At 41.6% G+C, this 27,091-nt stretch overlaps 3 protein-coding genes across 3 annotated transcripts; 2 read left to right on the plus strand and 1 right to left on the minus strand.

Moving 5' to 3' along the window:
• Positions 1–5,948: 5,948 nt before the first annotated feature.
• On the plus strand, positions 5,949–8,342 carry LOC146974657 (heart- and neural crest derivatives-expressed protein 1-like). The gene is made up of 2 exons (XM_085798219.1): positions 5,949–6,778; positions 7,605–8,342. The coding sequence occupies exons 1-2, from the start codon at positions 6,299–6,301 to the stop codon at positions 7,698–7,700; spliced, it is 576 nt and encodes a 191-aa protein (XP_085654345.1). The 5' UTR covers positions 5,949–6,298; the 3' UTR covers positions 7,701–8,342.
• A 2,999-nt stretch (positions 8,343–11,341) lies between these two features.
• On the minus strand, positions 11,342–18,714 carry sap30l (sap30-like). Its single transcript, XM_085798220.1, has 4 exons — positions 17,954–18,714; positions 16,158–16,280; positions 15,643–15,741; positions 11,342–12,835 (listed from the first exon to the last, which is right to left on the minus strand). Exons 1-4 carry the CDS (start codon positions 18,137–18,139, stop codon positions 12,707–12,709), a joined length of 537 nt encoding a protein of 178 aa, XP_085654346.1. The 5' UTR covers positions 18,140–18,714; the 3' UTR covers positions 11,342–12,706.
• A 1,831-nt stretch (positions 18,715–20,545) lies between these two features.
• Positions 20,546–23,448, plus strand: LOC146974659 (tubulin alpha chain-like). The gene is made up of 4 exons (XM_085798226.1): positions 20,546–20,654; positions 21,768–21,990; positions 22,071–22,219; positions 22,316–23,448. The coding sequence occupies exons 1-4, from the start codon at positions 20,652–20,654 to the stop codon at positions 23,294–23,296; spliced, it is 1,356 nt and encodes a 451-aa protein (XP_085654352.1). The 5' UTR covers positions 20,546–20,651; the 3' UTR covers positions 23,297–23,448.
• The last annotated feature ends 3,643 nt before the right edge of the window (positions 23,449–27,091 follow it).

Here is a 27,091-nt window from a genome sequence, read left to right on the forward strand (position 1 = left end):
ATGGGAGCGGCTGCAGTTGTGACCTGTATACACACTGAATCCGTTTTATTTTATAACTGACATTATAAAAAGTGTCCAAAGCGTCTGTCAGATAAACACAGAGGAGGTAAAAAAAAAAAAAAGGCAGTTACAGGACGTGTTGGCGTTTATGTCGGTTTACGTCCCTTCAGCTCGTCACTGTCACCTCTCAGCTCCACATTCCAGCTGCCCCGCTCTTATCTTTATGGGCTGAGGACGGGCAGAATTACAGCAGCTACAGAGGACAGTTAGTGCAGCTCTGAGACGCTGGATGACCAGAGAGAGCAGACGCTGGTGGAGACGACAATCACTTATCAATGGAGGGATGACAGAGGAGAAGGAGGAGGAGGTATGGATCAGAGGAAACCAGCAGATCCAAGTCAAAGAAGAAGAAAGTGAGACGCAGCAGCAGGAGAAGAAGAAGCTGCAGTAAAAGTCAATGGTCTGGTTAAACTCCTTAGTGCCAAACTATAAAGTTTCTTCAACTGGAGTCTGTTCATACAGATCAAACTCTGTGCATCAAGCATACCTAAACCACTGTGATCTAATCACTGAACCGTCACTGCAGCTTTAACCAGAGGAGTCAAAGAACGACTTTAGCCACGGCCGTTTTCACTGTTTTACTATATGAGCAATTATTCTGTTAAGAACTGTTTCTAATGTGCAATATTTTAATATTATCTCTCTTTATATACTTTATTCATAGTGTGTACAGTTTATTAATGGGTATGAGAGTGTTTTTCATAGAGAAATTAGTGTAACCGTGTCACTGGAGATGTGCTATGTTAAGAAGTGGAGGAGAGGCAGAAGAAATTTCACTGTATTTTAACAGTAATAATAGAAGTGATTCTATTTCATTCCATTCTAATTCTATTCTATTTAGAGTTCAATGTGAAATTTTTGGAGCCAGTATCAACAAGCAAAAAACCAATTACTCATCTGATATTCCTAAAGTTTACATAAACACAATTTTTTGTAATAATCCCTCAAATATCTTTCGATATATATACATATATATATAGTATATTTTGAGGGTCAACAGTTTCCTGTTTCACAATAAACAACTTTTATTATTCCAACCGGCCTCAGTGCAGCGAGAGAAAAAAAAAAACCTGTGTCAATAATAATAACTAGAAAAAGGTCAAAGGCCTGTAATGAATAATTGCAGACTATAGAAATGAGAGACACTGAACACCACCAGCTGCTGCAGAGGATGAGACTGGATGTGGGGTCACATCACAACATGTTTCTGATTCAGCTGAAACTTGTTTATACAGGTGAACAGGAGTGAGTAGGGCGACAAAAATATGAACAATAATAATAGAGAAACAAGCAGGTTGAGGAAAGAGAAACTGATGTTCTGACTAGTTAGGTGTTGAAAAATGATTTCCAACATCTCAGGTATCATCTAGTTTCCTCTGGACTTATCTAATGATTTTTGGATGTTAATAATTCTGAAATGAGCGTCACAAATAAAGCGTTGTCAGTGTATCTGCAGCTTTAGATTTCTAACCGTCTTGTCTGATTCTGAGTCTTGACGTCTAATGACGTTTCCTCTGAGCTCTGACCTTGATGTGACCTTGAACGCGGCACGACACAGATCACATTCAGCATCCTTTGTTCCCTCGTCTTGTCCTGCTCCACTTCAGATCAACAGACGACTCAGGGGTGCTGTTCCTTTTCCCATCATGCACCGGGGCTGCCTCCTGCGCCACTTCCACGGCATGACCCAGTTTGCCCATGTATTTCCCAGAAGAAGGAGGAGAAGAAGCCGCCACAAGTTAATTCTGCCCAGCACTTCAATCAGGGTTTGCGTGACGGCGTCAGAGCTGCTGTTGTATGACAAACACTTTTGGTCCGAGCTGTTCTGTGGCGGTTTCCGTGCCGAGGCCCGAGCCCCCGCCCCGGACCTTCCAACCAGCGGGGATATTTGTTTGGAAATGTGGAGTTGAGGGTAAGCACTCTCAAGAGGAGGGAAGCAGCGTCTATTGAAAAATCTACACGATGACACAAACAATTATGAGGAGAATTCATAACACGGCCAAGATGGCTCCTCATGACCTATTTTGGATGTTTCCCCTGGCAGAGAGAGAGAGAGAGGGAGAGAGGGAGAGAGGGAGAGATGACTGGAGTCTACGGCGGTTGAAAGCAAAATATGAAGAGACTATTACTGCTGCCCAGGTCTTTCAGCACGTCCAGCGATAGCAGGTCAGGAGAAAGAGAGAGATCAGAGAGAGAGAGAGAGAGAGAGAGAGGGGGAAGGTTCTGGTTAAATGTTTGAGGAAAGTGATGAATTGAAAGAAGGAATGATGAGAAGAAGAAGTGGAGGAGAAAGTGATACATACAGAGGGAGAAAGAAATGGAGAGAGTGGGGGGAGGAGGCGGGAGTATGACCGGTATTGTATTTCATCTCTGCGTAGTGGACGTCTTAATCAACAGTGTCAGGTTTTCTTTCAGGAGGCTGCATGGTGTTCCTCAGCCTGACAGCACCAGAACATGTGAGCAGGACAGAGGAGGATACGGAAAGCCGTTTGGTCCAAAATGTCCATATTGACGTCTGCGTTAAGACATCAAATTTGTTCACCTTAAAATGTCAAAAGTTGCCATTTATAGTTGTCAGTTTCAGTGTCTTCGGGCGTTTAAATTTGGATGATAGCATCATCTTTTTTGGGTGGAAATCCTACAGAGCCATAGAGAAAACCCTCTTCTCTCCATAGCTGACACTATATGAACCTGGAGAGAAAAAACAACAACAAATCAACGTTACCTATAAATTGTGAAACAATATTAATTCAAGGTGACAATATTAACATCTCTATTGTTCAAATGGACTGTTCCAAATCAAAATCACAGTTGTGTATAACAAATCCGACAAGTACAAAGCCCAAACGTACGCACCACCAAAAGCCCAGTGACCGCAATGAAGTCAAACACAGCTGAATGTGGCCTCGGCATCACAGACAGGTTGGTGCGTTTACACCAAGTAACAGCCTGGAAGCTTTCCTGTCCAAACACCTGAAGATCTTCAAAACTGACGCATACACGCTGCAGTTTTTTAAACATCTTTTGGTAAAATTGACATGATATTTTCTGTTGTCTTAGGACCAAAAAGATCTGACGTCACACAGACGTGAAAATGGAAGTTGGTGGTGGAAGAGGCTGCGTTTGCCAGCCTCTGCAGCTCCATGTAGGGATATAGAAAAGGTAAAATCCCAGGTGAACACATTAACACCTGTCACCAGAGAGCGCTATCCCTCACTGTGAGTCTGCAGCTGCTGCATTTCCTCCTTACAAAATAAAATACAGTCCCAAGACCTAAAATTGAAATGTGACAAATGTGGAGTTCAAAATCAACAGCAGCTGAGGCTGCATGGGCCTAAAATACTCACATCATTATAGAGTAATAAAAGTGTTTTACAATAAAGTCTAATGGAAATGTTAAATCACCATTGTATGGCCCCTGTGTTTATACTGAATGTTGTATTAATGTCTTTATTCATAAAACGCTTGTTTAGTTTTTATGTAAGTTCATAAAATAATGTGTTTTTAATTTTAATTAATTTGTGTCAGTCACTGTGGATCTTTATCTTTAATTTCTGTGATTTTACTGGTTTACTGCAGATATTATTTTCTCTTCTTGCTCCTCTGAGGTGCTTTTATTTTGAAACACACCAATAAAAAACATGATTATGATACAAACTGTCCAAATTCTGACAATAGTAATTCTAACTTGCTGTTCCAAGTGGTTTAAGCAATAACGAATGAATCACCTCTCCTAACGTTTAAATCTTTTCTTAAAGCAGCTCATAATTGCATTTAGTAATTAACTGCTCATAACTATGTTGACAAAGTTAAAAGCAAATCTGTCCCTTTCATCTCTGAGTAAACAAAGTTTACGGTTGAAAAAAAGGGAAAATTTCACTGTCTCTGAATTATAAGTGAGAACAAACATGTAGATTCAGATTACAGGCTGTGTGGTTTCATGAGAAAATAAGAGATAAAAATATAGGCTACAAATGTTAGTGAACTAAAATAAAATGACGACTGACTGAATGTTGAGGTGTTAAAACAATTTTTCAATTGTTTAAAACAATTTTTCAATTGTTTTATATCAGAAATGCATTTTTCCGTCACATACCTGCCTGAAGATCACGCAGATGTTTCCCTATTACACTTTTTTTTCCCTATCACACATTTTTATTGAGTTTTTTATTATTTGTTCGAAAGATCTGTGGTTTTCACTACGGACTAAACGCTGACATGGATCTGCATGTCTTCATCTGATCGGAATTACACTCAAGATAATTAACAATATGGATTTTTATGAACTACAAAGGAAGTTTTATTTTCTATTTTTGTAAAAGAGAGTAAACATCAACATTAAAAAGTAAATGTAAAGGTCCCGGTAATGGGATGGAATTACAAAGTTTTTTTTTTTTTTTTTACAATGTTTTATACGATTTCAACCCGGGAGGAGAAAAGTTTCATGACGAATGAGAAGACGATAGAAAAACCTGTAAAATCATCATGAAGTAAAGTTATGAACAGATCGAAATATGACATTACAAAAATATATGAATATTCAAGAATACACAAAGAAAATTGGTGAAAACAGAACTTCCCTTAAATTACGTGTTAGTTAAAAAGTTAATAACCTATAATTATAGTTGTTATAAGCGGCAGAAACGTGTGAGTGATGATTATTTATCAGGGCTCGGGGAGGTGGAGGTGGAGGTGGAGGTGAACCGTGCACGGCTGCAGACCTCGGCGGTGTAAACAGTGAGCGGGGCCTGCGCAGCTTTTATGGAATAGACGCAGCTCCACGAGCCCCCGCTGCAGGAAGGTGACACCTCCTGATTTATGGCTGTATTTAGATAAGACGCGGTCGTAAATGGTTTCTAAATAGCGTCAAGGTCGTGTAATGTAATGGGATAATGTTTTTAGGCGATGGAGATAAGATGATGTGTTTTAGTGTGTGTGTGAGGAGCTGTGGGGGCGAATTAATGCTCAGATAAAGCCGCGCTTTTTTCTTCTTATACCTCCTTATACTGTGGTGGTATGACGCGTGCGTGCGTACGTGCGTCCCAACACAATTCATCAAACCATCTACACTTCTCACTGTGCCCTGAGATTTACCTGCTGTTATTACTGGACACGGATAATCTGCTCAGGCCAACTTGCCCTGATAATAAAAGTCACTAAATTCAGCCTCTCCATGCAAAAGAAAAAAAAAAGACCATTACGCGTTCAAGAAAATATGAAAAATCACCACACAGGCATCAGACTGGAGGAGCTGAGGATAAATGTGGGAAAAGTGGAAAATAATCTCGTGTTTGCAGGCTGAGATAAAGAGTCTGACTTCACGTATTTGTTCTTTTTATTCTGGAAATCAGTTTTATGGCCGAACTACGATCTTTAAAAATAATAAATATGTTATTATTTGTGTTTATTGCAAGGACTTTTCAAATGTCCATTTATTTATCATATCATCTATTTCTACACTTGAATCCCCTGCTGCAGCCACACTCTTCACTTTCCCACATGATGATCGGTCTCGAGCTGATGAGTGAAATCACATAATTCCTTATTCAAACCGCTGAATCACAGCAGCACCTAATTAAACAGGTCTGCCCCTCGGAGATGGTGCGTAAATCCCGTGCGTAAAAACCTCTCCAAACTTCAAGAGAGGGACATTCAAACCCGAGGTGTTCCAAAAAAATCTGTTTTTTTCCCCTCACATCTGCAGCAGCAACAACAACAGCGACTCCCAACTAAGATACTCGCTGCCTTGAGATTATGGCACCATGGCGCATGTTATTACAAAGCTCTCCAGACTCTCCTCCCATCCTGGGCGCTCTCCTCTATTGGCTGCCTCCTTTCCACGCTGACATCCAAATCATATAAACCTGGGGGCCCTCACACCTTCAGCGGGGGTCAGATTTCTTGGGCAAAATCAGAGCAGCCTCTTTGGCAAACGGAGATTTCAAGAGCAGAGCACGAGCGGAGCGCAGCGCCGAGATTCGCTCTCTGGATTTACCCCGTTCCCTCCGCGGCCTGTCCCGCCTCCTCGGCCGAAGCCGCTTCCACCATGACGACCATGTAAAGCTCGGTGGCTGCGCTCGGCTCCGTCGTGGATGAATTCAGGGGGAAACGCGCTGAGGTCTTGCATGAGTCCCGCTGGCTGCACATCGACGAGCAGTGACCGTTGTGGGGCCGCAGCTGAGAGAGACCGAGGGCGACGGACACCACGGAACCTGCGCCGCTCGCTCCCCAGCTCAACATGAACCTCATCGGGGGCTACCAGCATCACCACCACCTGATGCACGAACCCTTCCCGTTCGTCCAGCGCTGCCACCAGGACGCGCCCTACTTCCAGAGCTGGGTGGTGAACCACGGCGAGATGCCTCCGGACTTCCAGATCCAGGCGCCCTACCCGGCCGCGGAGCTCGGGGCGCCCGGAGCGACGCACGACGCCCGGCTAGAGGAGCTGCAGGCGGGGATGGGGAAGAGGAGAGCGTCGGGGCCGAAGAAGGAGCGCCGGAGGACCGAGAGCATCAACACCGCTTTCGCCGAGCTGCGGGAGTGTATCCCCAACGTGCCCGCGGACACCAAACTGTCGAAAATAAAAACGTTGCGTCTGGCGACCAGTTACATCGCTTACCTGATGGACGTGCTGGCCAAAGACACCGGGGAGACGGAGGGCTTCAAGGCCGAGATCAAGAAGATCGAGAACAGGGACCTGAAGAGGAAACGAGAGCTGGTGAGTTGGATCCAAACATTAACTGCATTTTATCTTACTTTCAAGTCTGTGCATGGATACCTGCAGCTTTGGTGCTAATACAGTTCAGTGGAGGCAAGAAGTGTTTTTATTTACTTTACATTAAAACAGGATTTTTAGTCTCAATAGAAAGAACTTTTTTTGCAACAATCTTAAATCAGGATTTGATACAGGAAGTTGCAGAGAACATAAAACATAGGCCTGTACATTGTTTGCTTCACAGTTTATGTAAATAAATAATGTAATTCGTTACAGAATGTGGGCTCGTGGGTTTGCTTCATTATTCCATTAACTCCTAATTAGTCAAATCATTACGTTTTGTTTTGTTTAATTCACAATTTGACCCTTAAACGCTCAAAGGTCACATAATACTTGTTTCAACTACACATCACTTTAATAATTGCAAAGTACCATTAGAACACATACATTGACTTTTTTTTTTTTTTTAGTATAACACATCTCTTAATACATGTTCCATCTCTGATTAAAAACACAATTAAATGAAATTTCGCGCATGGTGTCTGTGAAGCATTAGATTGTTATAAGCTGTTTACATATAGATATATTAGCCTATATAATTTAAGCTATATTACATAGTCCATGTGAAATCATTTTTGACTACATTTAGTTTGTCAGCAGCATATTTTCCTAATGCAATCTGCAGGGTGAATTTGTGACATTAATATGTCGTGGAGTGACGTCACAGGAAACGTCCTAGGTCCAGGAAAGGGAAATGTTGTCAGATAATTTAAGCAGCCTCTCCTGTAACTGACTAAATTAAACCTCCTCCTCCTCGTCCTCCACCCAGACCGAGGGCATGCAGGAGTCTCTAGGAGCCGAGAAGAAGGTGAAGGGCCGGACCGGGTGGCCGCAGCAGGTCTGGGCCCTGGAGCTCAACCAGTGACCTTCCTCTTCCTCCTCATCCTCCTCGCCAGAGACTCTGGATTCAAATCAGATGCATTAATAATTAAAAAAAACAACCACTGACTGATTGAACTTGAACACACCACCGTGCACGTGCAATGATGCGCAAAATCAAGGGGAGAGAATTAAAGGACAAAAGGCGCACGCGGACACCACGATGGACGCTTACATTTTGTTGACCCTCTTTTCTTCTTCTTCTTCTTCTTCTCCCGGTGTGGACTCACAGGTCTGACTGTAGGTGTGTGATGTTTGTGGTATTTCTGCTTTTTTTTTTTTTTTCTTTGTTTCCGGTACTGTAGACCAGATGTTGCCATGGTGTCAGAAAACATCTGTCTCCCCTCAGAAGGTGTGTCGCTGTGGCTCTGGTGCGGTGATGGCGCTCAAGCAGAAAATAAATAAATGACGAATGATGAGAAGAGTAAAATAGGAGGAGGTTTTGGTCTGAAAGAACAACGCAAATTCACTAAAATTACATTTTGTTAGATTTTCTTTAATTCCTTATTTGAGCAGAACTAGTAGTGCGCGCGCACGTAGAAATCATGCAAAAAACAGTGTCAGAAATTAAAGCAAACACACGTTTCACTATTTATTGTCATCATTAATGTCATCATAATTAATGTTAGTCCCTATGGACCTCTGATTGTGTCCTTAATAAAGTCTTATTATTATTATTATTATTATTTCCACTTGTTCAATCAGAAATCACGCTTTTAGTAAAAGTTAAGTCTGAATTGTTTTTAATTATTTTCCAATAGGAGCGAAATGTATAGGCTAAATCTAGGTATAAATTAACACATTTCCATTTGGCATCAGCTGAAACAAGTCATCAAGACGGAAAACAAATTGCCTAAATTCGCTCAAATAGATTTAAATTGATTTTTCTTTTACATTGCAGATTTACGACTGAAAACTAATAAAATATAGCCTATAGGCTATGCGCCACCATTAACATAAACAATGTTGGCTAAAAATGTCCAAAGGTAGTATTGAATACCTTGATTTTAAAACATTAATTTGCCACTCGGGCAGTTAACAGATACCTGGATTTATAACGAAATAAACTGATTTGTACGTTGCGCATTTTTTCTCAGCTGTTATTAAAATGGGAACAAATGGAAACTAAACAATAAAAATCTAAATGTCATCAACAACCCTCTGCAGTCGACCGCGGCAGAGTCCGGTGGCAGCACATTTTAAGGAGAGACTTTTTAATTTTTTTGTTCACGATTTCATCCCATTCATTATTTTTGATGAATCCACGAGTCACGGTCAGATCTCAGACGGAGCTCGGGCCGTATTAAAAACTCTTTAGGCTGTTGTTATTGTTGTTTCTTGTAGAAAATGACTGAATATACTGAACTGAATCTACCTCAGAATTACAATTGTCACTGTCCGGTTTGAAAAGAGGAAAAACATTTAGACTGAGACGCAGAAATGTCAAGTTGACGCACATATTCACGGTTTGGAGGATCAGCAGTGTCACGGGAACAGAGATACAGTGTTTATTTCATTTCACATTTTAATGAGAATTTAATAAAAAGAACCTATTATCAATAATTCCAATGGATGCCTGAAAGCTGCCAAAAATAACAAACAACTTTAATAAACCATTCATAAATATATTTATTAATTCATGACAAAATAGAATTTGAAATACATGTCCCATGACCAACTGTTTATCCTGGTTTCAGGTCCATGATTTAGCCTAGCTAATCGTTTAGTTTATAGGAAAAGCAGCTGGAGAAAGTTAATGTGAATTAAAGAGAGAATCGATTTTACTATTTATTAATGTAATTATAAATATATCCTGGAATGGTTTATTTGAGTGTTTTGTGGTGTTTTTGTAAAACCTTTTCAAGACATATTTATAAATGGTTGGATCATATAGAAATTTATATGCTATAGTCTATATTCCTCACTTTTAACACCTATCAAACATGAAATGAAGGAAATGCTTTATCATTTATCCTGTGACATTGCTGGTCCTCCATACAATCCCACATGTAAAACACTAAAACAAACAGAAAAAGGGACAACATTTTATTACTGTGCAAAAATGTTGATGGTAATGTACATTAGATGTGAAGTTATATATATATATATAGTTCCGTAAATAAATGAATTATTTTAAGACACAGAAGCTGAGGTGACGGCAACGTGTTCATTTTTATTATCTTTTCCTTCATATGTTTGCTGGGGCCAGTGACAGATTTGATAGAGGGGTTAAAAATGTAAAGTTATTACCGAAATTATTCTTTTTGTCTGTATTCTTTTCTCATTCAATTTCCTCTCTTAACAAAAGTCTAAATAATTATTTGGAGGATTATTTTTGTTTTAAGATATCTATCAGGAAACATGTTTTAATGGCCAAAAACTCAGAAAACATAAAGCCTATCATATTTGCACATTATACTTGTACAAAAAATATTTGAAGAGTGAGGAAGTCATAAATTGAAAAAAAGAAAAGAAAAAAAAGTTAAGTCCCAAACTCATGTTTCTCAAGCTGGTTTTAAAAAAAAGATTCTTACCAAAAGTTTAACTTCAACTTTTGACTGTGCTTCCTGTGTGTTGGTCTCCAGGTAGCAGCTCCCTCCAGCCGCCTTCACTCAAGGAGAGTCCACAGTGACACCTAGTGGTCAGATCCTGTTAGTGAAACAACAGCATAAACAGAAGAAACCACCAGCCTTCACCTTCCAAGGCAAAAGTCCTTATTTCATCCTAATTTTGAAAACTTAGACATTTTTAGTTCATAAAAACATTAGAAAACAATAGAGCTTCATGTTTACCAGCTGATGGGTCTGTGAAGGAACAGATGCGAGACTGTTGTTACTGCCTGTACAATACATTTATTATTATAATTATTATTAGCAATAAGCAGCCATATTTAAATATGTGTTTTCTTCTAATACAATAATTAGGTTAATGTGGCCTATGTGTTAATAAAGTTGGATGTTATCTACATGACGCTAACAAACCTACAAGCAAAACTGAAAATACAACAAGACACTAAAATTTAGAACCTTGTCTAAAAGGAGACAAACTCAGTGTGGTGGACAGATTCAGTATGATGTGACAGAGGATGATGAGATCAAGAAAAACAATAAACAATTAAAAAACAAACCATCAAAAAAAAAAAAAAAAAACCCAAAAAACTATTCGAGTTTAAGGGGAGGAGGGTTTTTTCTGGAGGCGTCAGCAGTGTATAAAGACTTTGAACAAACCTTTCATCATATTAAACGTTACATGTAAACAGAGCTGAATGATCATTTCTCATCACAACATGTGGCTTAATATAAACGTGACATAAAAAAGACCCAATCCAATGTATATAAATATTAACTTCACTTTAGATTTAGACTCGAATTCAGATTAAATAATCAGTTTCATGACGTAACCTTGGATTCTGGGAACTTTGTTTTATACATTTTACACAGATACCAAATTTGGAAAATAAATCATTCAATGTAGATAATTGTGCTTCAGTGTTTACATACAAATGTAATGAATTTCTCATTAAGAGAACACACATCTCCTTTTCATATTAAACCTTGTTTCAATTTCTACAGATTTCAATTAAATACTGACATCTGCAGTCTCATATGGAAAAAGGGCATCTGGAAGTTGAGAAATCCTCATTTTAATTTGATTAATTGCTCAAGATTAGGAAGGAAAAAAAAACTGCTTTACAGACATCTGGCCAACCTGTCGGTCCAGCTTCTTGAAATACATCCAGCTACGACGGGAATCAAATCCAGAGTTGAATCGCTGTCGGCTGTACACACTGGTTTTAAATATTAAAATGGCGCTTATTATTACTCTTTACACCCCTGTCACTCATGCACATACACACACGCATACACACACGTTTGATTTTGGGTGAAGAAAAAAATAAGGACAAACAGAAATCATATGCAAACAAACACAACTTTATACAACTTGTAGAATTAAGGCTCAACTAAAGAGAAAGAAAAGAAACTGAAATATATATGCATGTGTAAAAAAAAAAAAAAAAAAAGTAGCTACCGATACCTGCAACGCACAGAGAAATGAATCAGTGTGTGAGTCCATTCAACAGCTGGCATAAAGGAGACGAGCGGGCTACATCATTCACCACAACAGGTCATTAAATGCATCATGGGCAGTTGGAAAAGGGGCAACCTCGGGAGATTTAATTTTGTTTTTAGACATTATTCAGAATTTTGTGCCACTCTGAGTTGTGTGCGACTCTGCCCTCCTCTCACAATAATAATAATAATATTAATAATAATAATAATAATGAAAAAAAAATTCCCACTTAGCATCATTCATGTCCTACAGGTCTCTGTTTGGCACAGGCATTCCTCACGGATGGTGGGTGTGTTAACAGTCAACTCGGCAAAAAGAAAAATAAAGAAAATTACCCAAAATGTGTTTTGCTTTTTACTCTTAAGGCAGCTATATTGTACATTGCATTCAACCAGGTTAACTTGAGATGGGACGTGGTTCTTTTGTACATATTGACAAGTTACATTACAGCATGACGACGTTAAAAACCCTGCGGAGTGAGTCCTGGTCCCAAACAGTCTTTAAGGGACCAGGGCGAGGAGGAAACACCTTCAGGAGGATAAAGAGGAGGAGGAGGAGGAGAAGAAGGAGGACGATCGACCTTGTGACGACCGGCATGTGCACTGACTGTATTCATGTTGTTAAACAGGAGCGAAATGAGTGAGAAGATCAAACTCATCTCTCCCTGGACTCTCCTCCAGGTTCCTGTCGAGTGTCCTTCCAGGACGACGAAGAGTTCAGGTTCTGGTCCGGCAGAGGAGTGGGACGGTGGCAGGGCTGCAGGAGGAGCTGGTGTTGGTGGGTGTAGCTGTTGTTAGTGGTGTCCAGCTCCTGTGGAGAGTTGCTGCTGCTGCTGCTGCTGTTGCTGTCACTGTGGTTATGAGTTACTGTAGACTTTGCTGTAGCTACTGCTGCACTTGGTTGTTGTTGTTGCTGTTGTTGTTAGTCCAGAGGTTTGCCGCCGTCACCTTTCTGGTCCAAGCGGCTCTTGCTGCTCTTCACCATGTAAATAAAGTAGGTCAGTGTCTCCTTCTCGTTCACCGGGATGTTCCTAAAGTGACGACTCACCGTCTGCAAGAGGACGAGAAGGTGAAGGTCAAACCAAAAACCATGTGAGTGTAGTTTTACGTCTCCTCTCTCAGGCTTCTCTTTGGAGCTCTAATAACAACAGGTGGGTGTCAGCCAATCAGAACAGAGGAGGCTCTGAGCCTGCAGAAGTCCTGACAGCTGCTTTGAAGGCTCACTCTCTGAATACAGGCTGTGTGCATTTTTCTGTGGACTGAGGCTTTTAAACGTTCACAGTATTAATATAGAAGCTAAACTTGCTTTAAGAAAAATAAAAATCCCACATGGACAGGACATCTACCTTTCTACTGTATGGAGCATCATAACAAAAACATGGAGCGTTGGTTTAACTAGCATTTATAATCTTCTTTTCTTTATTACCATAGTACTCCTGAGGACCCAGGAGTTAAATAATGGGCTGTTGATTACAAAAAGTGTTTCTATAGTAGAAAACATTCCTATCTTCAAAGATTGATTGTTACTGAAAAAAACATGTACTTCTGTTAGTCAATTATAGTCTTAGTAAACAGTTTGTTAACACAAACAAGTACTTCTTTTCATGTCTTGTATTTAAAAACAGCGATACCATCACAGCTGAGAAAAGGTTTTATCTGTGAAAGCGGTAACAACTGAAAAGTTGTTTTTAATCTGGCCTGGACTGGAGCCAGTGTAATGGCTGTTTTGGATTTGTAAAGTAGCATCGAGGAGACTAAAAACAAACATCCTGCCTCGCTGTGCTGCGCTGCGCTCGGCAACCGCTGGTTCTCCTGATCGAGGCCGAGCTCGGAGGCCACAGCTGCAGCTGGTTGTGGGGCTGTTGACTGGCGCTTTATTAATGATGTGGGAGGCTCATTAATAGCCGGGTCTGAACCTGACTAAAAGCCTGGGGAAACATTCAACTTACAGCCCCAGTTTCATTCATTCCTTTACTCCACAGCCTGGTCACGTCAGCCCCCATCTCACCCCACCCCTCCACCACAGGCAGGCAGGCTGCGAGCGCTGCATACGGGAGGTTTTTATAAGGACGGCGGCCGGGCCAGCTGCATCAAGTCCACCTGTCGATTTGGCAAATTAGTCTAACAACCTCTCCACGACCAATTACTGTGGACTTGGAACCGCAACACTACGTTTATCACAGCAAATGAGTAACATGGAGGCGCGGGTGGAGAAGAAAGATGCTGGGAACACCTAATGAAGGCAGCTTGCTGACCTTTCATGAACTACTGGCCTGATTATCCCCGAAAGGAATCAAAGAAAAACGTGTTTTCTCCCAGGACGCTGGTTAAAGGTTGTGAAATTAACTTTCTGTAACTCTGAAGGACTGGTGTTTAGTTATAGGAGTGGATTAACTGATGGTAGGGAAACAAGAGTTTTATCTTTTAGTGACACATTAATCCAGATAAGTCTGAAAAAGAAAACTGTCAACAGACCCTTTCACTCACTTTATAAACACAAACTAGATTTACAGACCAGAGGTTTTCAGTCTCCATCACATCACAGGAAATACTACCTTAATCTTTGGGTTAAATTTGGGTCCCCTATTTATAAGCAGTTTCTGCTTCTTTGGGGTTCCCTTTCATGTACATCTGTCGCAACTGCTCATCTGTAAGACATTTTTTTCTTGCTAAGTACATGAATAAAATATCTGAATCTAAAAAATCTAAAAAAAAAAAAAAAAGAAAAAATCTCCTCTTTTATTCCTGGAAAGCCTGTTGTGTTTTTGGAGAACATTAAGACATTGTTGTGAAGTTGACCTATGACTCATTGGCTATGAATTGTCATCATCAACTCACAAAGGCACAGGCAGAATGAAAACTCCACTGAGAAAGGAACTAAAGCCAGAGTCTTCTTGCTAAGAGACGACAGTGCTATTCACCGTACCGCCCCAATCACAGATTCAACCTGTGATTACTTTAAATTAAAGCAGAAGTAAGCGATCCGGTCGTTTTGGCTAACTTCTTGTCAGCCGATGGAGTTAGCAGTCCCCGCCCTCGTCATGCATCTATTTGTCCTCGTCCCTACGTCGCCACATTCACGCGCATCCCTTGGCTGCACACGCAGCCCTTCATGCCATTCTCTCTCCTCATTGGATAAAGGTTGTAGGATATAAGAAATTATACAAGAAGTTTTCTCCTCGGCTTACAGCAGAGCAGAGTGACTGACAGACCCGTGTTTCGGATGTATGTGATTGCTGTCAGAAGATATAACTATTTAAGACTTATATTAACACAAACATTCCGCTTACTTCTGCTTTAATCAATTGTTAGGACATTATAATCTATTTAAAAAATCTGAAAATAAATTAAATTTTCCCAAACACTGAGAAGATTTTACCAAATGACTTGTTTTATACAGTTATCAAAAGCCAAAAATATTTATTTTACAATTATTCACATTTTTTGTCAGAGGATGTTGCTTTTTTTTTTTTTTAAGTTATTTTGGGGCATTTTATGCCTTTAACTGATAGGACCGTGAAGAGAGAAACTGGGGAATGACGAGCAGTAAAGATCCTCTCAGTCAGTAGTCATACTAGGAGTGACACTAGCAATCACTGCTTTGGGCGACGACAGCATGGGATTTGCTCTAACCACTCTACCACAGAGCGCTCCCAGAACATATTGCTTTTAATTGCACTAAACACAGCTGAAAGAAACAGTGCACGTGTGGCAGCTGCAGTAGTTTTGTGTTTGACAGACAGGAACTTTTAGCTTCAGGATTTATGGCTGACAAACTTCACTAAGTTCAGTTCCTGAAATGTTTCGACATAGTCATCCATTAAAAGGCAGGTAGATGAGTTATCAGTGTGCTCTCACCTCTGCCAGCTGGGCCTTGTTGAGGCCAGGTCTGGTCTGCAGCTTGTAGTGTCGCTTGTAGCGTCTCAATGTGTTCACCTGCAGCTGGAACAGGTCCACCTGAGCACACAGGACAGGACAGGACAGTCAGACATACAGTACAGAGAGAGGATAATTCTCCACCTTGCCCTCATCTCATGCACATTTCAGTGATTTACTCAAGGCTCCCAGCTACTTCTGCCTCTGTTTCAGCTTTCAAAGTGGATGAAATTTTAATGATCTCTGTGGAGAAATTGGGTCATTGCAACAATAAACAGTGAAAAGCCCATGAGGAGAGCTAAATACGGGATGAATATAAATCTCTTTGATGGAGTAATGGTGGTTATGTAAGTATATTCTTATTTCACCATAAACTGATGTTTTGAATGCTCGTCCTCTCCTATAAATGAGTTTTCTTTGTTCTGCAAAAATAACTGTATGTTCATTTTGCTCTATACTCACAAATGTCTGGAATTAACAGTATTAGTCAACATTACCTCGGGCACCTCGACGTCATGATCCGGGGATTCCCCTCCATCATCACTGGTCTTCCTCTTCCTCTTGTTGCGGACGCTCTGAATGAAGTTCTTGTGAAAATCACAAATGTAGAGGTGTCGCACCTGTGAGGAAATTGGATGATTAGTCAACCATGTACACACAGGATCATACTAATACACAAGGCAGACTGTGCTGGCTAATATCCAAATTGTAAAAACTTGCGTCAACATACATGTCATGCATTGTTTCTGTTGTACTTTTTTCAATTGCTGACTTAAAAGGATGTAATCACTTGTTTCACCCGGGTTGAAATTCAAACCTGTAACCAAACAGAGCAGGGTGTAATGCTAGCGCCACTGTGTACTAACATCACCTTATATAAACTAGTATAAAACAGTCAAAACTATAAATAATCTGACTGTGCACAACACCCTGACACTTTATTTTACGTGTTTTGCTTGTAACTCTGTGGTGAGATACCATGCCTATTGCCTAGTCGTAACACAACAGGTTGTTTGTGGGGTCATTAACTGAACAATTGAAGCCTGTCGTCTTGCTGGATTTGCTGCCACAGCTGAGTGCTTGAAATACAAATCCTGCCCTACTGTGAACTGTTGAGCATGTCGTGAGCCATGCTCACAACATGTGACATGTTGCATGAGTCCTAACATGCCTGGAGCAACTTGCAGGCAGAACAAATGATAATAAGCACACGGATCATTTACCAGTCTGTGCTGTCTGAGTCGACACAACATGGCTCCTTTTAGGACTTTTAAAGGGGTTAAAAAAAGAAATGGAGATGGAGTGAGGTGGAGGATAGTGTGGTTAATTTTATCAAACATCTTTACAACTACTATCTATCTATCTATCTATCTATCTATCTATCTATCTATCTCTAGATTCAGTGTGATGATTTGCTGCATTCTGCCAGTTTGATATCACTATTGTAAGTTGATCTGTTTTGCTGTGTTGTACACATCTGAAATCATCACCCTGGGCTTTTTTTCCTGACATTTAATAGACAAAACGATTGAGATAATTATTAAGTTGACCATTCTCCCATATAATCCAAACATATCACCACCACTGAGTCACTGCCACACTGAGAAGCCAGAGGTCTTTGGGATCCTGAGGGTCTGAGGCCTCGTGACACTTGCCTGATTGGTGAATCAGCTTTGGGGACATGACAGTGCTGAGCTACAAAAATTTATCTGAGGGACATTGCAAGTAGGCCACTATAACAAATGGATAAAACTGTCGTATAACACGCACCTAAGTGGGACTAATTCACAAACAACCAGCGCTGATTTCAGTAAAAATTGCAGCTACTTCGACCGACATTAAACTTAATACGAGCAATAAAAACATAATAACTTTGAAAGGACGCCGGTCGCAGCTGCCGGTCTTAACTTCCCTGACTCACCGAGCTTCCCTGGCTACAGCCATTTTATGAAGAGCGTCGGAGACGTGCTGGAGGAAACTGTTGCAGGGAGAGAAAGGCTCAAAGTTGATGCTGCTGTCCTACACGTAGTTCAAGGCAGCTAGCTAGCACCGCGCTAACGCTAGCCTGACATTTAAACCCGCTGTCGACAAACCAGCAATTCATCGCTACAGTGACATTAGCATGAAGGAAAAGCTGACTGCGTCCTGTTGTTTACTCACGTAAACTAACAAGCTAACTAGCATTAGCTGACAGCTCAAGAGTCTGAGCAGTTTCCCCCAAGTTCTGGCCATCACCTTGGACTCTGAGTCAATCAATTTAACAGAATTTACAATGTGTTGCAGTTTCACTTACACTCTTGTCGATGTCCAGTTTCAGTTTCTTCTGCGATATACTCTTCTGGATCCTCTTGCTGAAGGAGGCGTTTCCAGCTGACCGGCCGCAGCGCTCCCCGTCCTCGATCAGGCAGCAGCTCTGTCCGTAAAACGGCGGAGCAGGCGGTCCGTCGTGGCTGTCCTCCTCTGTGCTGAATCCATTCATCCTGTAACGACTGTAATGCTCTTTGTGCTACGGCTCAAGCAAAATCACCGAAGTGTCAGTGTAAGGTTGGCGACAAAGTCTCTTGTTCACTCGTTGTCCCTTTGTGAAAGACAACCCGGTGGCGTTAGCTAGGTCGCTAGCTCGCTTAAGTGGTTTAGCCTGCGAGCTAACAACCCCTGGTGTTTCGTCTGGACTCCTGCGACTTATTTTGAAACACGACAGCCTCTGGCTAAGGACATATTCATACAAACGTCCATCAGAGTCACTCTACAAAACAGCTGCTGCTAACGTCGCCTAGCCTCCGTGTTAGCAGGACCGCAAGGTGGCTCAGTTGCCGCTAACGGACAAATTCCTCTGGTGAGACCGCAGCTGATTGTCCCGGTAACAACACGCTACGTCCCCCAAAAGATTCAAATATGACAACAAACTCACACTTCTCTGCGATAGACGGCGTCAAACTGCTGCAACAGATGGGACAACTTTGAAGAAATCACGCATTTAACAGCCTGCACTGCAACAATCGCGGCACTCTTTGAGAACAGCTCGTACAATGGGACATGCTTCGTCTGTGTGGCGGAAGTTCTCTTCCCAGATCGGGATTGGTCGATTTTGTAAAAAGGTGGGCCCAAGGGGCGAACCTGGCTTTTCCATTGGCTCGGACAAACGTCGATCTTCAAGCGGCTTCTTCCTGTATCACTTTGCGTCATATGTTTTCTACTATGAGTAGGAGTTAAAGGTGGCGTCTCTGCGAGTACGTGAAGCTTATAACTGCAACACGGAGACTTAACATACAATTTACACAGAATAATAAATAAAGAGTTATAGCAGTTCGAATCAATTTAAATAAACGCACATATAACTTTACCCTTAAAAGAAGGTGAGTTATTTATTTACGAGTTGAGATATTGTATCTTTCTAGATGACATAAATCCCTTGTAAAATATGATCAGGTATCGTCACAAAATGTAACAGTATAGCTACACAGCCATAAAACAACTGTGTTGACTCCACATCACTGCATGCTGCCGGAATATGTATCTGAACAAAGGAGACATGCATCAGCAAAGACTACATAATTGAGTTTCATCTGTAAAATCATTCTTATTTACGAAGGGCTTCGAAAGAAAGGTCACGTGTTAATAGACTGCAAAACTGTTTATGATCTCCCAAGAGGTCATATTTTGCAGTGACCTTATGACACAACCTGTTCATTTAATAATAAGTTTATTTGAAAATAGGGACAGTGCACATTAATAACATCACTGTAAATGCGCCAGAATTAGCCAAGAGGCTATTTTTCATCTGCAGTCCCCAGACATGTTTTTAACATGTGCATCATAGATCACATTCATTTTTATGATTTGATTTTCTCATAGGCCCATCTGCAATTCTCAAACGGTGTAGTGTGGGGGCCCATGGTGGAAGGAGTAAGATCTGTGATGGCCGGAGGAGTCTCGAGGGCCTGCTCTGGGAAGCCACTCTCTCTCTGCACTCGGGCCGGGTTGGACCTCCAGCACTGTGGGGGTTTTTGGGGCCCTTGTTTCTTAGTTTGGGTTGGTTTGGGTTCAGGCTTTTTCCACACATACATTCATACACACACACTCTCAATCCTAACACATACATGCACCCATGCCACACTACATCCTGATTACTGACAGCATTTTCTTGAGTTCATTAATACATTCTTTAAAAAAAACAAACTCCAAGCCACGTAGTTTCCACCTTTTGTCCAGTTCCTGGAACACTGAACATGACAGATCTTTTAGTTGACCATACCATAGTTCAGTGCCTAAAAACATACATGTAAAATCCTTATCCTTACATAAGGATAACTATATAAATATGATCAATGAACAACAAAATGTATTTAAAGTACAATTCTCATTACACAACAAAATGTCCTCTGTTCAATGAATATTTCCTGAGGTAGAGCTGATGTAATACCAAGGGGCTGAATTCAGTCTGTAAGTAATCATTGCATTTTAGATAATATCATTATACCATGATAAAGGTTTTTCCATTTTGCTGTAGCAACCAAATACAGCAGGTGAGTGGGCCCAGAGCGGATATCGCTCTGAGTGGGCCTATGATTACTATAGTAGTAGCAAAAAAATAATGCTCAAGTAAACTACTAAGTATATTCGAATTTGGGGATTCAATTGTTTGTAAATTAACTTTTAATACGTGTGTTGTAATCATAGATCTATGGTTGTATGCTTCTTTCACCTTTTCACTACGTATCCACCAGCATCACGACAGCAGCTGGTAGCATTTCAAACATGATGACAGTTTGATTTCAACCAATAAGAGAAGGGCTACGTGACCGTTACAGCCAATCGGATTGCACGTCTCTTTTCCGCCTTGGCCAGACACTATATAACCCCACCCAGTTGCACCACCAACTTCAGTTAACCTCTTGCACAGGATTCTTAACGTCCATTCAGTGAGAGCTAACCCTTTGTTCTTCCTCTTCGAAAATCCCACCTCGGCGGACTTCACAACCTAAAAAAACATGGTGAGTGAGGAAGTCCAGTCTTTTGTTTTTCATAAATTGTCGTGTTCACAACGAGAAAAATAAAATGAATCAGATGAATCAATGAATCAAAAAACAGCACGGACGGTCGTTAAAATGTCGGATGGTTAAGCTAACTTCCTCTTAAACGGCTCCGTTTTAGCTGTAACCATGGCAAATAAAATGCAGCTCGGTAGAACGCAGGCCGGATCAAAGCTCAGCCTTTGCACCCGTTTTCTGTGGGTTTTTCTGACGGCTCGTTGACCTACATCGCGTCTGTCAATGCGCATCAGCTCGACGTGAGGCACTCCTCTGTTTTACCGCCTGTTTGAAGAGGCCTGGCCGTCATGACACTGCAGTCAGCCTTTCAAATCTGGATTCATTCATCAGCGGCTTTGTGGGGGCCTTCATGTTGACTGCTTATTACCTTTTGTATTAATCTTCAACTACAACCGTGTCTAGGTTATTTCACCACGAAATTTTGATGTAAAAATGTTTTCTTTCTTCCTTCAGCCCTTATGTATTATGTATGAATAATCAGCCTCCCTGTGATCTGTGGCGTAGGCTTTTAGAGACTGCAATTCAACACAACGCATTCAAATGGACAAAGGACAAAAGGACAAATTCATGTCATGACTGTGGATGATTTTTAATGGCCACTGGGAATAACCTGTTTTCTTATTCCCCCTCACATATTCTTACATTTATTAATATTGAATTATTTTAGTTATGCTTGTCCACATTTTCATGGGCGTTTCTCAGTTAGGGTATGGACCTCTTAGGCCACTGTAGCAGCTATCTCTTCAGAGAGTAAATGAATGTGCAACGTGTCAGTTCACTTTAGTCATGCACGTCTGGAATTGGCCTCTTTACAAAAGGGCCCTTTTCCTCCTCGAGTCTCACATTAGCTCTAGTGCAGCTCATGACATGTGATCAGATCCTTCAACAATTGATTTTAGAAAATAATACTTTTTTTTTTTTTAATCGACTCCTCAGCTAACCATCTGCTCATCATAGGCCAGCTGTCTGCTTTTAAACATGCTCCTAAATGTTATATTAACTTTGATAACTACAATTTAACTGAACAAAGATTAATGGTTTTTCTTTTCTTCCCAGCGTGAGTGTATTTCAGTGCACGTTGGTCAGGCTGGTGTTCAGATTGGCAATGCCTGCTGGGAGCTCTACTGCCTGGAGCATGGGATCCAGCCGGATGGACAAATGCCCAGTGACAAGACCATTGGTGGCGGTGACGATTCCTTCAACACCTTCTTCAGTGAGACTGGCGCTGGAAAGCATGTCCCCAGAGCTGTGTTTGTGGACCTGGAGCCCAGTGTCATCGGTAAGGGAATAAATCATTATGAGCTATTGATAAGGGGGAGTTGTGTCAAACCTTGTTTAACTTCTATTAATTTTTCTTAGATGAGGTACGCACTGGGACATACCGCCAGCTGTTCCACCCAGAGCAACTGATTACTGGCAAGGAGGATGCTGCCAACAACTATGCCCGTGGTCACTACACCATCGGCAAAGAGATCATTGACCTGGTGCTGGACAGGATCCGCAAACTGGTGGGTAACTATGCAAATTGGATGACCCTGATTTTGGCTCTAAAATTCAAACCTAATGATGCATCTTAAACATTTGATCTCCCTCTCTTTCCTCAGGCTGACCAGTGCACGGGTCTTCAGGGCTTCCTGGTTTTCCACAGCTTCGGAGGTGGTACCGGCTCTGGTTTCACCTCCCTGCTGATGGAGCGTCTGTCCGTGGACTATGGCAAGAAGTCCAAGCTAGAGTTCTCCATCTACCCAGCCCCCCAGGTGTCCACTGCTGTGGTGGAGCCTTACAACGCCATCCTTACCACCCACACCACCCTGGAGCACTCAGACTGTGCGTTCATGGTAGACAATGAGGCCATCTATGATATCTGTCGCAGGAACCTAGATATCGAGCGTCCTACTTACACCAACTTGAATAGGCTTATCAGTCAGATTGTGTCCTCCATCACTGCCTCCCTACGTTTTGATGGTGCACTCAACGTTGATCTGACAGAGTTCCAGACCAACTTGGTGCCATACCCCCGTATCCACTTCCCCCTGGCCACCTATGCCCCGGTCATTTCCGCTGAGAAGGCGTACCACGAGCAGCTGACAGTGTCAGAAATCACAAATGCCTGCTTTGAGCCAGCCAACCAGATGGTGAAATGCGACCCTCGCCACGGCAAGTACATGGCTTGCTGCCTCCTGTACCGTGGCGATGTCGTGCCAAAAGACGTCAACGCCGCCATCGCTACCATCAAAACCAAGCGTACCATCCAGTTTGTGGACTGGTGCCCCACTGGTTTCAAGGTTGGCATCAACTACCAGCCGCCCACCGTGGTTCCTGGTGGAGACCTGGCCAAGGTCCAGAGGGCTGTGTGCATGCTGAGCAACACCACTGCGATTGCAGAGGCCTGGGCTCGGCTTGACCACAAATTTGATCTGATGTACGCCAAACGTGCGTTCGTTCACTGGTACGTAGGTGAGGGTATGGAAGAGGGAGAGTTCTCCGAGGCCAGAGAGGACATGGCTGCTTTGGAGAAGGATTACGAGGAGGTTGGAGTCGACTCGGCTGACGGTGAAGGAGAAGAGGATGGAGAGGAATATTGAACATAAATGCATTCCTTTGTATTTAACTCACTCAAGTGGGGAAAAAATTCCACTGCAGTGATGTAAGAGTAACTGCAAGTAACATGGCCAATAAAACTTCACTGTCTGTGACATCTTAACTAACTGTCAAATAAACTTATTCTCAACCTGAACTGCTGCTCGCTTTCTTTGAATCTCATTCAGATCTCATTCCATAGAGCAAAGCTACAGGTGTAGTGACAGCATTTATAATAGACCAGTGAAGATTTTTTACTAGTATAAAGCAATTTTACATGCATATAAGCAGGTTTTCTACAACACAAATGCTAAAATGTAATTAACAGGACCTGTTTTTAAAGTGAAGAACAAATGTCAATACAGAAAGATTTATATCAAAGGGCAGAATGATTAATGAGTAATATATCGTAGCTGTAATCACACTTTACAAAGCCCCTATGTATAAATGCATACACTGCTACTCACAAAAAGTTAGGGATATTTGGCTTTTGGGTAAAATTTATGGAAAACATGAAAGCTCAGTGATATATCATGAAAGTAGAGCATTTCAGTAGAAGCATGCAAAGGTCATCTCAAACAATTTATTGAAACAAAAGCAAACAGTGGTGAGTACACCACAACAAATGTCTCAACTTGTCATGTGCCCTTGAGCTTCAATTACAGCGTGACAACGACGTCTCATGCTGTTCACAGGTGGACTTCTTGTTTGCTAAAATGTCCCACTCTTCGTGAAGGGCAACCAAAGGTCATTGAGGTTCTGGGTTACAGAGTTACCAGCCTCTACACGGCTGATTGAACAACTGATCAATTAGGTGTCGTCTTGGTCTCATGATATCAAAATGTGAATAGCATGATGAGGATGACTGTTTAAACCAGTTATAATTGAACCAGGACATTTATTGGTTGATTCATGGATCAAACTGTTGTGAATTTTGCCGTTAAGCTGCTTGTCAGAGAACAGCAACTTGTGCAAAAATTACTGAAACATTGAACAGTTGGACGTGTGCATTCAAAAGTTTAGAGAAGGTCACATTAAAGCAGAAAGCAGAATGTTTCCGTTAATATAAGTCTTAAATAGTTATATCTTCCGACAGCAATCACTTATATAGAGTGTTTGGTCAGAAACACGGGTCTGTCAGTCACTCTGCTCTGCTGTAAGCCGAAGAGAAAACTTTCCTTGTATCCTACAACCTTTATCCAATGAGGAGAGAGAACGGCATAAAGGGGCGGTCCTCTCTGTGTGTGCAGCAGAATGTGGTGATGTAGGGACGAGGGCGGGGACTGCTAACTCCATCGGCTGACAAGAAGTTAGCCAAAACGACCGGATCGCTTACTTCTGCTTTAAGTTCACCTGTAGGTTAGAATGCTTTTTAGCTTCACCCTGAAATTTCACCTGAAAGGTGAATATCCCTAATTTTTAGTGAGTCGCGTATATAGTGTAGGAGAGAGCAAACCAATATGGCACATCTCTTATTTTCTCAATTTTGTAAGAAAGAGCCGGATGATCTGGCTATGACATACATTGAAGTCTCTTACTTTCTGGAAGCAGCAGAGTGGAAACACAAACAATGGAGCAACTGCTGTTGGTTCTAATGAGTCCTGATATGTTAGAGGTCTCTAATCAATAGGGAGGACCAGAACATGAGTGTGAATGGCAGGTGCCACTGTTCACTGCCTGTGGAGATGCTGCTGTTGCTCTACTCCATTCTGTCACTTGAGGGCAGTGGTGTTCAATAAATGTTGGACTCCACCAGAATGAAGCAGCAAACCTTGAAGTCCAAAAAATGCTGAGACTCTCCTGTAGCACCAGGGGCACCATTTAGTAAAAACTAAATGACTTTTACAGCACCGGACATTTTCAATAGAGAAAGAGCAGATCACACATTTACTAACTTAGGAAGTGATTTGTGTTTTACCCGTGAGAACCGGGGGCCCGACCCCAGTCTGGTGTAGAATATAATTGGTATTCAGAGAGGGAGAGAGGCTGCTTTCAAGCCAGGTAAGGAGACTACGGAGCCCTTGGTCCCAACAGGACGTTACAATGGTGTTATTCCATGTTTTACTGCACCAGTGTGACAGATTAATATAAACCAGGGCAAGGCTGGCATGACAATCCCTTCACATACTGCACACCATGTGCTCTGTAATACAGCATTTTTTACACTTCACTTATTCTATGACTTAAAGGGCGAAGCTGAGATAGTATAAATGAAGCTTAAAAGACTATAGTTCCGACAGTTCCCATAATACATTGCAAATACCACCATCTTTCAAATTTCACTGCCCTAGTTTAAATTTAACTGCAAATTTCTCCAACCTGTAACTCAACATTATAGGCTTTAAAAGCTCAAAAGACTTACTGCTGTATTCACATAATTTCTCTCCATGGCAAGTTAATTGTATTTTTAACTGTCCTTTAATTGCAAGCATATAATGACAGTTATAGAGTTGCCTCTGAATTTCATTCTTTTGGAAATGGGTTGGATCAAACTGGCAGTGGATTAAATCATGCTGATTAGACCCGTGCAGAGGAGGAGGAGGTTCAGATCTATTACCAAGTAAAAGCAGCAATATCACATTCTAAAAGGGCCTACCTTTGCAATACCTTCGCACAGTGTTGCTACTTGATCAAAAGAGAACATTTGCAGCTGAAATGTAGAAGTGTAAGCAGCAGAACACTTAAAATTCATTACTACAGAAAATGAGCAGGACAAAAATATAACTTGATGCTTGTATACCTAGACCTGGATAATGTTTTGGTGATAACCAAGTTGAATTTATTCACAAGTTTCTAAGTAAAATAAAAATTGACTGGAAAGTTGTAAAATAAAGGAGGAAAGAGAGCATTATTATTCAGATATTAAAAAAAGTTTTCCAAGTTCAGGAAAGGGCCATAAAAAATTAATTTCCCAGTGGTGTGGATGAACTTGAATGTCCATATTTTACACTTTCCCTGTGTTTTATATTAAAGCAGAAGTAAGCGATCCGGTCGTTTTGGCTGCTGCGTTCCAGGCAGGCTTTTGAAACCGTTTACGGCTTCAAGTCACGGCTTACGACTTTGTAGCATTCCAGGCAACCCGTAACTCGTGTTTTTCCGACCTGTTGCCTGTGAAAGTGCACTATAACGGCCACTCGTGTTTTTCCGACCCTTGAACTCGTACCAGATCGAACTGGTACGACTTCACAGGTCGGAAAAACACGAGTTACGGGTTGCCTTGAACGCACCATAACTTCTTGTCAGCCGATGGAGTTAGCAGCCCCCGCCCTCGTCATGGATCTATTGGTCCTCGTCCCTACGTCACCACATTCATGCGCATCCCTTGGCTGCACACACAGCCCTTCATGCCGTTCTCTCTCCTCATTGGATAAAACTTGTAGGATACAAGAAAAGTTTTCTCGGGGCGGTGTTTAGCTCAGTTGGTAGAGCACCCGCCCCATGTGTAGAGGCTATAGTCCTCGCTGCAGGCGGCCCCGGTTCGAGTCCCGCGTCGGATGGCCCTATCCTGCATGTCATTCCCCCCCTCTCTGCCTCCCATTTCCTGTCACACTCTGAACTGTCCTATCTAATAAAGGCATGAAAAGCCAAAAAATATACTTAAAAAAAAAAAAAAAAGAAAAGTTTTCTCCTTGGCTTACATCAGAGCAGAGTGACTGACAGACCCGTGTTTCAGACCAAACACTCTATGTAAGTGATTGCCGTCAAAAGATATAGACTTATATTAACACAAAAATTCCGCTTACTTCTGCTTTAAGTGTTGATGTTTTACAATATAAAGGCCTATTTGTGGTTGTAATAAC

The sequence above is a fragment of the Trachurus japonicus genome, chromosome 14 (genome assembly GCF_045865225.1).
Source record: "Trachurus japonicus isolate A0001 chromosome 14, Traja_1.0".
Taxonomy (NCBI): domain Eukaryota; kingdom Metazoa; phylum Chordata; class Actinopteri; order Carangiformes; family Carangidae; genus Trachurus; species Trachurus japonicus.

Bases quoted from the DNA above. Each gene is read 5' to 3' on its own strand.
- LOC146974657 (XM_085798219.1), top strand. From the start codon at position 6,299: ATGAACCTCATCGGGGGCTACCAGCATCACCACCACCTGATGCACGAA. The intron at 6,779-7,604 runs GTGAGTTGGATC...TCCTCCACCCAG, and splicing joins TGAAGAGGAAACGAGAGCTG to ACCGAGGGCATGCAGGAGTC.
- sap30l (XM_085798220.1), bottom strand. From the start codon at position 18,139: ATGAATGGATTCAGCACAGAGGAGGACAGCCACGACGGACCGCCTGCT. The intron at 15,742-16,157 runs GTAATGTTGACT...CTGTGTGCTCAG, and splicing joins ATGACGTCGAGGTGCCCGAG to GTGGACCTGTTCCAGCTGCA. The intron at 12,836-15,642 runs GTGAGAGCACAC...GTCCTCTTGCAG, and splicing joins ACAAGGCCCAGCTGGCAGAG to ACGGTGAGTCGTCACTTTAG.
- LOC146974659 (XM_085798226.1), top strand. The intron at 21,991-22,070 runs GTAAGGGAATAA...AATTTTTCTTAG, and splicing joins CCTGGAGCCCAGTGTCATCG to ATGAGGTACGCACTGGGACA. The intron at 22,220-22,315 runs GTGGGTAACTAT...CTCTTTCCTCAG, and splicing joins TGGACAGGATCCGCAAACTG to GCTGACCAGTGCACGGGTCT.